This window comes from Penicillium vulpinum, assembly GCF_028829585.1.
Source record: "Penicillium vulpinum strain IBT 29486 chromosome Unknown utg000001l_segment0_segment0, whole genome shotgun sequence".
NCBI lineage: Eukaryota > Fungi > Ascomycota > Eurotiomycetes > Eurotiales > Aspergillaceae > Penicillium > Penicillium vulpinum.
Window position 1 is genome coordinate 5,210,336 of NW_026643241.1, and position 9,886 is coordinate 5,220,221.

The following is a 9,886-nucleotide window of genomic DNA, read 5'->3' on the forward strand; positions in this document are numbered from 1 at the left end:
CTCATCGGCCTGTACTATGATGACTCTTGGTTTCTTAAGTCATCGTGGTAGTGTGGCATGCATCTCGCGATGAGATAGCAGCTGTATGGATTCGATCGAAGTGAGATACATGGCAGCTCTGTTCCTAACACCGAAAAACAAAAAGTGTTCTATACTTGGTTCTTGTATACTCTCTCACAAAAAGCGTAGACGCATCAATATCATGAACACATTTCTCATGTTCATCCTTCCATATCTACTGTAGGAGTATATAGTTGATAAGTCGTTGAAATTGACTGCGATACCATATGTTTACATAGTTACAAGTCTATATACAGCCTAAACGCCGTGTTCCCAAGTATATATACAGTGTTTTGCCTGAAGGCATAAGCGATGAAGCATTCTTCATCGATGGCTCAGGTGAAATAAGACATACCAGACAACCGTCCCAAATCAAATTTCACCCCCCATCTTCCAAAACTTGGTATTTGCATACGCTAAGCAAAGCCGCTCAGGCGAATGTTCATCCAAGATCTTGCCATCCTCTCCCTGTGCCGAAACAGACCCAGGACCCTCGATCGTCCGAACAACAGTACCCAGCACAATTGAGTGATCATGCACATCAATCTTCTGCGGATGTAGGGTACATTCAAAAACAAAAGGAAAGTCGACACCATCATTCGCAGCTACTGCTTCCGCCCTCCGCTTAAGAATAGGAAGCGGTCTTTGAGGATGTCCATCCTCATTCTCAGTAGGCAAAGCCGCGAACTCAAACTCTCCATGTCCGCTCAACATGGCAGCGAGAGTGATATTCCCCTTAGAGAAATCCCTAGCCAGAGTAGCAGTCGACGGGCTCGGTGCAAGTAAATGAACCAAGAAGCGGCGCGAAGCAAGCAACGCATTCAATGTTTCCGATGGGCGGCGCACGTTGAAAGATATCACAGGGTGCGGTGTGAGAGTTACGGTATTAAAGGAGGAGACGGTCATGCCACGGAAAGAGGTTGTGTTTTCTGGGCCGGAGGGATCGGTTGCTGTTATGATTGCGACAGGGTACGGAGCTCGACGCATGAGGAGCCGGACTTGGTCGGATATAGATATTAAGGGTGTTGATGGTTGTGGTGCGTTGCCTGCATGGGATGGGTTGACCTTCCCTATGCATTCATTTTCTTTAAAAGGGGCTGTAACATTGCTGGTGTATCGTCGTTGACCGCATCGTGATCGGTATTGGGTGTATGGTACAGGCGGAGAAGTGCCGACGGAAAGAGATGTTCCCAGGAACCGAGGTGTATAGTTATTAATGCATAATAGTTCTAATGATTCGCATTAGCATAATTGACAGAAGCACTCAGAAATACATCACGACAACCTACCTCCGAGTCCTATCCGAGCACTCCCATGCGCGACTGGAAAGGCGAGCTTCATCCCGCCGGCCTGGAGTTGATGGAGCTTTGAAAGGCACTCAAGGGATCACGCAGGGCACAAAATCACAGATATCCAGACTCTGCCAATTCATGTCTAAATCACCAGACACAAAAAGAGAGACTCACAGAGACATGCGGCAATATGAAGTCATCCGAACATCGAAGTTATGAAAATCCCGAAAAGAACAAACCCGCTTACATAACCCGCGATAATTTCTCTGCTATAGCATCAACTTCACAACCTCCGCAACCTCCCCGATAGCATTGCGGCTCCGTCAACCCCCGCTGACCTCAAACAATCCACATTACTATTTGCATCGGCATTGCCAAACCAACCCATCCAATATGTCAATGCACACCTCCCTCCGCCGCACCGCGGCCACAATCACCAACTCAACAACCACCATCCTCCCTACAAGACTCCCCACGCAATCGAGCGGCACAACTTTTGTCTGCTCCCAATGCCGACACGCCACTCTCCTCCGCCGCCCCAAGCGCCCCTACACCTTCACACAGCTCATCACCCTCTCTGACGGCAGCACCTTCACGCACCGCACGACCTCGCCGGCCCCGATCTACCGCTCCACGCGCGACACGCGCAACTCCCTCCTCTGGAACCCGTCCAGCAGCAAGCTGATGAACGTCGAGGAGGATGAGGCCGGTCGTCTCGCGGCTTTCCGTGCCAGATTCGGTCGCAGCTTTGATGCTAATACGCCGGCTGCTGCTGAAGAGGCCGCTAAGGACCCTGCTGCTGCTAAGCAGGCGGAGGCTGATGCTAAAGCTCAGGCTAAGGCGGATCAGGAGGAGGAGGATAACTTGCTTGATTTGATTAGTGCTTTCGGACAGAATGAGGCGCCGCCCCCGCCTGAAAAGAAGACTCCTAAGTTCACCGGAAAGAAATAGTGGGTTTGGGATTCTAGGGTTGAATCAGGTTGCTCTGGTTTGTGCCGCTTGGATGGGAGTTGGGATTTTCTTTTTTTCTTTTTATGTTTCATTCTCTTTTGTGTTTTTGATCTTGTACAATATACATATGTCTGGTATGAGCCTGCTGTATTATACCAAGAATTCATCTTTTCTGTCATCCATGCTAAACAAGAATATTTGGCATAAGCAGCCTCTTTCTTTGACGGCGTTAAGACTCTATAAAATTGATTCATTCCGCAAGGATGATCTAAGGGGCGTTATATGTAAGAATATTCTGATGTCTTTTTGGATCTTCTTTTTAGACGTCTCAAGACTAAGAAAAAAAGTAAAACCAACCGCGCATTAGCGTCTTTCGCCTCACCTGAGGAAAAACATCCGATCCAGCCCGCAAAGTACCAAGCTCGTGGACGGTCCGCTGTTTGACGGGAGTGGTCTGTGACAGACATCGGTCTAGGGGAAGGAGTATGTATTCGGGACAGTATAACTGAATAGGGCAGATAACGAATTTATTTGCTACAGTACGCGAACAGTGGTATTCGGAATGAAGCGGAAATAGAATAAAAACACAAAGCTTATCAGCTTGCTGAGGATAATCGTCAGTTGCAACATGGCATAAACAAACATCGCGAAAGGGTTGTCCCATAATGAATACAAACCAAGACGAGATAGAATGGTGCTAGTTTCGGGGTTGTGAAAAAGCATCCAGGTCAGGAGGTAAATCAAGCATCCTCAGTCGCCGGTGGCCCCGATTCTGGGCCTGACGCTGTGGGCGCTGCTGGAGCAGATGAATCGCCCCCCTCAGGAGGTACATAATACGGAAGCCCTTCCTCGCCAGCGTCTAGACGCAGGAGGAATGTCTCCCAGAGCTCGATCAACTGTATTTGGAGTCAGCTGGATGGGAAATACCTGCAAGACTTGGCAAGAACTTACCTCTTTCTGAGCTTCAACTGCACTTTCAAGGAATGTTTCCACGCCAGACTTGAAGTCCTCCACTTTCTCCTTCTCGAACCGTTGTAGCTCGTTTCGCATAAGTTTGCCCATATCCTCGAAGAGCAGCCGCGTTTGATGGACTTTGCGCTCTGCATCTGCAACGTCGGCGTTGGCTTGGTTCAAGCGGTCTTGTTGAGTCTTGCCCTGGCGAAGTAGCTTGTCATGGGTATTCCTGCGCTTCTGTAGGTCGGACTCTGCTGCACGCCAGGTGTGGAAGGCCTTTTGCCGCTGCGTGAAAGCCATCTTGACACTTCCAATTAAACGGATATATTCATCGATCGTGATTCCAAGCGTCAGAATATCCTGCTGCGCCTGTCGGTCATAAAGTTCCCGAATGCGCAATTGAAGTTCTGACAAGCCTTCCAATGGATAGGAGAGGGCGGGGGACAGCTCGACAGCAGATAAGGCGTGCAATGAGCTCGAAAAGTCGCCTGCGGCCTCGGCCAGTCCCTTTCGTTGTATAACCACAGTGTCCATCGATTTCAATAGAGCCTTTAGCTGGTTCTCCAGTGCATCCAAGTAAACTTTTCGGTCGTGGAACCACTATCTACATGTGAGCAGGTGAGACCAATGTATCAGAACCGATTCACTTACATCGTCGTGTTCCACAAACTTGCTTCCTCCACCAACGGAAATACCAAGGGAGCTCAGCATTCCCTTGCTGGGGCCAATATCGGGCTCTCGGTTTTCCTTATTCTTAACATCAACAGTGAAAGCTTCACTTTCCAAGAAGATTTTCAGATCGCCATCATGTTGAAGAATGGGATGGCCGGCAATCTTGTTAAGCATTCGTTCCAAAGCAGCTCTCCGCGATTCTACAAAGTTGGTATCGAACCGGCCAACTGCTTGCTTCTCGGGTGGAGGCGCAACAACCACTCCGGGGTTATTAGCGTGCAGGGAGTTGTAGAGCCAAAGGAAATCACGGTATCGACGGCTAACAGTGAACTCGGGTTGGCGATACGCCTTAGATGTTGTCTAGCCATACCAATTACTGTCAGCTTCTTCTTTTCCAAAGCGTAGGCTTTATGTGGTTTAATTACCTTCGTCGAGACTTGATAAACAATATGACTGCTTGTCAAGTCTCCCACTTTGTGGGGATCTCCAACATAAATCTGGAAAGACGGCTTTGCAGCCTGCTCCACGCTCATACTGGGCTGCGTCTGTCTTTTCGGCCCATCGGCTTGTACCGGCGGTTGCACGGGAGGCGGTCCTCGGAAAACCGCGCTCTCCTCTTCCACACTGGCCAAATCCGCTGCTCCCGCTCCGTCGGATACCTGGGAGGGAGAAGAGAGTGGTCGCGCACTGCGTCCGGCGAATGGCTCCTTCTGGGGCGGTGCCGGTGCCTCATCTGCGGGTGTTGGGGTGGGCTCAGCGGGTGTTTCTCCCAATGGACCGAGGGGGTCGACGGAATCATCGACGGATTCGAGCTTAGTGGCTTGTGCGTTGATCTTGCGTGTTCCTCGGGGGCCTCTTCTTCCTGGTACACGGACAGCGGGCGAGCTGTCTGACGCGGGGGGTTGTGCGGCTGCTGTATGGTAGAGTGCGCTTAGTGAGGGGTCATGGGAAAAGTGCCCAAGCCAAATAAAACATACCTCCCTGAGTGTCAGGTTTGGAGGTGCCATCGCTGGGCTGGAACTGTGAAGGCTCATCTACATCATAAATCAGACTGCGATTCAAAGAGCTGTGGTATCATGACTGCCTACCGCCCCACGGGGAATCTCCAGAGTCGAGATCCATTGTTACCGGTATGAGATCGAAGCGACGAAAAGGAAATAATGGCGAGAGTATGAACCAACAAATTAATATTAATGTTGGCTCAATCGGAGCTTAGAGGGTGAAGTATGGAGTTGGAGAGGGAGCTGGTTGGAGTGGACCTGGCCGATCCGCATCCTTAGTCACTCACGGGATCCGTCCTGGCCATGTGGTAACTACATCATCTCAACTTGTTCAACTATTTTGCCATTGGGACTGCTTTTTGATGTGCTGAAAAGTATTTGCTTAGGATTATGACGAATCCAGTCTACTTTATGCCACTTAGTACCTAATAATGTCTACATAGCCCCTGACTAGCTTGTTTTATATTGTCCCATGTCGCTATACGTCACATCATTGCAATTGAAGTTTTTTAATGTCGGGGTAATATATCCTCAATTTTTCCCAGGCCAAATCACTATCGGCATAATATAGGTCATTAAAAACCGCGCGATATCTATTTGACCCACGGGAGTCCCAGCTTGTGCATTTCCACAGCCAGCTGGAAGATGTAATCCAGACTCTCACACTGGGTCTTCGCCTTAGCAGTGGTATCACCCCAGACATAACTGCAGCAGAAACCAGTGTTAGTATACATACTAGTATCACATGAAGTGGAGTTGCTATCACTTACATTCCATGCCTCCGGACAAGCACCGCATACGCATCTGGGTACTTATTCATAGCTGCCTCCAAACCGCTGGTGAGGTCTTCTTCGAAGGCGGTGTTTTCAATAATGGGAATCTGCAAAGTATCGAAGAACCCAAGCATGCCCTTTCCTTTACCGCGGGGGATACCCTTGATCTGCTCGATGTTGCTGATCTCGAAGCAAGCGTCAGGGCCCTTCTCTCGCTCCACCAACAGGGTGACTAGAACCGCCCATTGTGAGTGAGTGTGGATGCAGCAGCCAGCACCCTGCTCAAATGCAGTCAGGAATAGTGGGGTACAGGCGGAGGGGTTGAGCTTGAGCGGCTTGCGGATGTAGCTACGGTCCGAGGCAGGGTATTTGGGGGTGGGCCATTGGAGCACGAAGATGTTTTGAGGCTGCATCAATTCCTTCTGAACTCCAGACGGGGCGATGAAGATGTGGTCACCTTGGCGGATCGAGGTCTACTGTTCTATCAGCGGGGCACCGTTGCAATTTTTTTTTCCCTTGCAAGTATAAGCTTACACCACCTCCAGTGCCGGTAACCCATCCCAGGTTGTAGAATTTGCGGCAGAGCTCGGGGATGAGGTTGGCCGGGTGTTCGGGGTCGTCCGACTGGACCAAGTGGTCATTGTTGTCGGACTTTGCGACGGTTTGGTCTGCGGGGCACATGATGGGCTGTGACAGATTAGCGCGTAGATCAAGGTAGATAATCCTAAAGTTGGGAGATACCTAGGTAAGATTTGCGACCAGTTATATTATTGTCGAAGTGAGGTATGAGTTTTGCGCCGAAAGTGCCGTGTAACCAACGGACATTGGAGTGGGGGGAAGAGTAATTATTACTGCGGGGCCTTACGATCTTAATTTTGGTGATGCTAAGGCATCTCGGGAAGCAACTGGCTCTGAGATCACTGCCTTTTGTTCCCACACGTGCTAAGGGTACAGGCCAGGACTACATTTTTTTCTATTTCGCTCAAATCTATCACTCCCTTCAAATTCCCAGTGACAAAACCCCAGTTTCTTGAATCCACTTCACAATTGAACAACCCCACCATCTTATCTCCTTTGACAAATTGGAGGTTGCGCCACGGTGTATTATCCAATAGCTGTCAAAGAGAGAAATCGTGGAATCTGTTGGCAAATAATACATAGAACTTCCGTAGATGTCAGTCCCATCGAATGCACCCGATGGTCTCCCTACAGCATCTCTTCAACCGGCCTCATAAGCCATTCGTCTGGTATGACTTCGTTTGACGTGGCTCTCACTTCCGGGTCCCAAGTCAAGATTTTCCGTATGAACCGCGAAAACTGGTCTTTCTCCTGTCCTGGTGGGATTGTCGTGACAAAGTCCTCGAGAGAGGTTTTTGGTACTGGCGGTTCAGAGACCCAATTCCCTGTGGTAGCTTTCAGTGAGAAATAGGCGTTGATAGGGAGGAATAAGGCGAGTGATACTTACCCTCTGCGTCAAAGTAGGTTGAGAAAAGGGGGCTCTTCTGGATAATACTCAGTGGAGGGGGGGCCAAGATATCCGATATATTGTGCTAAAGCCAATGGGAGTACATATTGGCCATGAACACGGTCAATCGGGTCGAAGAGGTTTTTTCCTTCCAAAAGTTCGAGGGTCTGTATCATAGAACTCCAGTTAATGTTTTGCTTGCGTATACCCTACGAGTATGCGCTCAACTCAACTCACCATGACGCCGATTGACCATATATCAACTGGGAATCCCCATGGTAGATGTAAGAGCACCTCCGGTGCGCGATAGAGATCAGACATCCACCAGTCTTGATTCACGCATCCTTCGACCACTCGCATTTGACCATAGTCTGTAAGAATAGGGAGGCCGGAGAGTTCTAGCATAGTAGGTTTAGATTTGTAGACAATTATTGGCATAGTCTTATTAATTGTGGATGTTATCGGCAAATTTGGATCCTGGGATTCCTGGTCCTCAATATCTTCAAGGTTAGTGTTGTCATCAATTTCCATCAAGACATTCTGAGGTGAAATATCCGTTCGTCCGTAAGCAGATATATAAGGAACATATTAGTGGACTTACCAGTATGGGCAACACCGCAGGTTGCATGTAGCCAGTTCACAGAGAATAATAAGCGGTGTATCAAGGATTTCACTAAAGGTTTAGGAGTTATTGCATTAGGGAATTTCTCCTGTAATATGCGGGTGCTATTGCCTTGAGGCTTATATGCAGTGCAGTAATGGCGGCCAGAGAGACTTTCTGTTTCGAATATATCACGCGCAAGCCTTGTAAAGTCAAGACCAGGATGATCCTCATCAGCGAACTGCTTCAAACGCTGGAGCACGTTGATTTCGTTGAGAACGGGAGATAGCTCGGCATTATTATTGTCAACCTGCACAGAGACTTTCAGTGAGGTATATTCATTCTCCCTAGATTCCAAGTCAGCAACTGCCGCCCATATCAAAACAACTTTAACGCTATAAGACCTCTCATCCCACGCAAGCCAAACAGTGGAGTAGGCACCGTAACCAAGCTTCGAAATTATCCGATATCGATCATTAAAGACTTGGCCAATTTTGACTGGGTAGTAATATTTTCGATGATACAATGGGAGGGTCTGCTCTTCAATTGCTTGACTATGTGCTGCCATCGTGTGAGTCGGTCGATGGGGCAGCGTAGGTGCTCGAAGATAACGTGATCGGACAATGAGAAAGGGCGAGGATGATGAAGTGATGAGGCGCATTCGTAGACCGGCCATCTTTCACCTCCTTCACATCGCGATTTGTGGCAGTCTTTGCTCATCAAGGCTGAAGTTGCAGGTGAACTGTCGTCTCATGCCTGTGGCATTCACCTGGTGGACTAAGGCACCCACTCCACAACAACTGTTTCCAAGACTAGCATTTCTATCTGAGCTATACGGAGTAGTCCGGCGAGATTTAGAGACAGATTTTTCGGTGGTCCACAGAGAGCCGTGTGGGAGAAAACATAACTCAATTTCAATAGCTGGCGTGAAGTTGGACTCATGTACTACCAGAATCTGCCCATGTCCACGACTAGGGTTAGGGCGAGAAAGTCCCTGGTTACATATATGTACATAAAAAAGTCGTCTACGTATAGAACTGAGAAGAGGGCCAAAATATATCTCAAAAAGACACCAAAAAGACCGCCAAGAACACACAACGAGGCCATATGAGCGGCCGAATATTCTAGTGATGAAGTAGAAAGTGAAATGATGAATTCAATTGTAAGGGCATTGGAAAAAAAAACAGCAAAACAAAATAGAGCAGAGCACAACGAGACTCAAACATCAGCATTGCCAATTTCCATTTCCTTACTGTCGGAGTCAAGGTTCACATTGATCTCGGACTCTTTCTACAGACCTCCGGTACTTCTGTCGCCTGTGACAACCGTATGCACATTATCCTCCGAGGGTGCTCGTCCGAGCTGCAGGCGACCAGATAGCTCCGTGTTCTGCTGGATCAGCTTGTCTATGGGGCGCTGCCACTGTAGACTTACCTGCGGGAGGACGTTAAGATGATCGCTCACATCTCTAAAAAAAGGGACGGAAATCTGCTCTTGTCTTCATAAGTGAAGTGGAGTCAGGTAAGAGATACTCGCACCTCTACAAAAGAGGGGAGCTTACTCGTATCTCCATAATTAGGTGGATTCTTCTCTTGTTTCACCACTCCCATTGAGTGGTATTCTCCCAGCGAATATTGGGTCGCTTGACCAGATACATTGCATAAATGTCATCGTTCCATTTCCAGCTATGGTCGACGTTGATTGCCATCGAGAATCCAGAGATATGTAACTGGGCAGAATCCTTGTTCCATAGTCGATTAGAGAGGAAGAATCACTGAGAGAGAACTACCGAGAGAGAGAGAGAGAGAGAGAGAGAGAGAGAAAGAGGAGTGGGAGCTATCTAGAGTGGTGGTAGTCCCTAAGGCATGCACAACGCAAGGATGCGTCATTAACTACACCACCTGTGGACGTACAATAATATAGGTAGGGGTTATGAAGACAGATATTCCCAAAGTCCTAGAAGAGGGCTGAGTAAGATTTGAGTAAGATTTCCAAGGTTGTGACCTGTCCAGGTGAGATATGTTTTGCGCCGAGAGTGCCGAATAACCAATAGACGTTGGAGCGGGGGAGAAGAAGAGTAATCGGGGAGATCTGCACTGGACAATGTACTTGGGGAC

General features: G+C 48.6%; 5 protein-coding genes across 5 annotated transcripts; 1 reads left to right on the top strand and 4 right to left on the bottom strand.

The window, feature by feature from the left end:
- Window positions 1-432: 432 nt before the first annotated feature.
- On the bottom strand, window positions 433-1,401 carry N7479_001872 (flavin reductase family protein; the record flags this gene model as incomplete). The annotated part of the gene is made up of 2 exons (XM_057249569.1): window positions 433-1,289; window positions 1,350-1,401. The coding sequence occupies 2 exons, from the start codon at window positions 1,399-1,401 to the stop codon at window positions 433-435; spliced, it is 909 nt and encodes a 302-aa protein (XP_057114001.1).
- A 344-nt stretch (window positions 1,402-1,745) lies between these two features.
- N7479_001873 (mitochondrial 54S ribosomal protein bL31m) lies at window positions 1,746-2,303 on the top strand (the record flags this gene model as incomplete). Its single annotated transcript, XM_057249570.1, has 1 exon — window positions 1,746-2,303. The coding sequence occupies one exon, from the start codon at window positions 1,746-1,748 to the stop codon at window positions 2,301-2,303; it is 558 nt and encodes a 185-aa protein (XP_057114002.1).
- A 740-nt stretch (window positions 2,304-3,043) lies between these two features.
- On the bottom strand, window positions 3,044-5,051 carry N7479_001874 (sorting nexin 1; the record flags this gene model as incomplete). The annotated part of the gene is made up of 6 exons (XM_057249571.1): window positions 3,044-3,199; window positions 3,255-3,857; window positions 3,909-4,289; window positions 4,355-4,842; window positions 4,907-4,963; window positions 5,018-5,051. The coding sequence occupies 6 exons, from the start codon at window positions 5,049-5,051 to the stop codon at window positions 3,044-3,046; spliced, it is 1,719 nt and encodes a 572-aa protein (XP_057114003.1).
- Window positions 5,052-5,523: 472 nt separating this feature from the next.
- Window positions 5,524-6,384, bottom strand: mde1 (methylthioribulose 1-phosphate dehydratase MDE1; the record flags this gene model as incomplete). The annotated part of the gene is made up of 3 exons (XM_057249572.1): window positions 5,524-5,635; window positions 5,701-6,176; window positions 6,238-6,384. 3 exons carry the CDS (start codon window positions 6,382-6,384, stop codon window positions 5,524-5,526), a joined length of 735 nt encoding a protein of 244 aa, XP_057114004.1.
- Window positions 6,385-7,176: 792 nt separating this feature from the next.
- Window positions 7,177-8,445, bottom strand: N7479_001876 (protein kinase; the record flags this gene model as incomplete). The annotated part of the gene is made up of 3 exons (XM_057249573.1): window positions 7,177-7,335; window positions 7,406-7,708; window positions 7,843-8,445. The coding sequence occupies 3 exons, from the start codon at window positions 8,443-8,445 to the stop codon at window positions 7,177-7,179; spliced, it is 1,065 nt and encodes a 354-aa protein (XP_057114005.1).
- Between the last annotated feature and the right edge of the window lie 1,441 nt (window positions 8,446-9,886).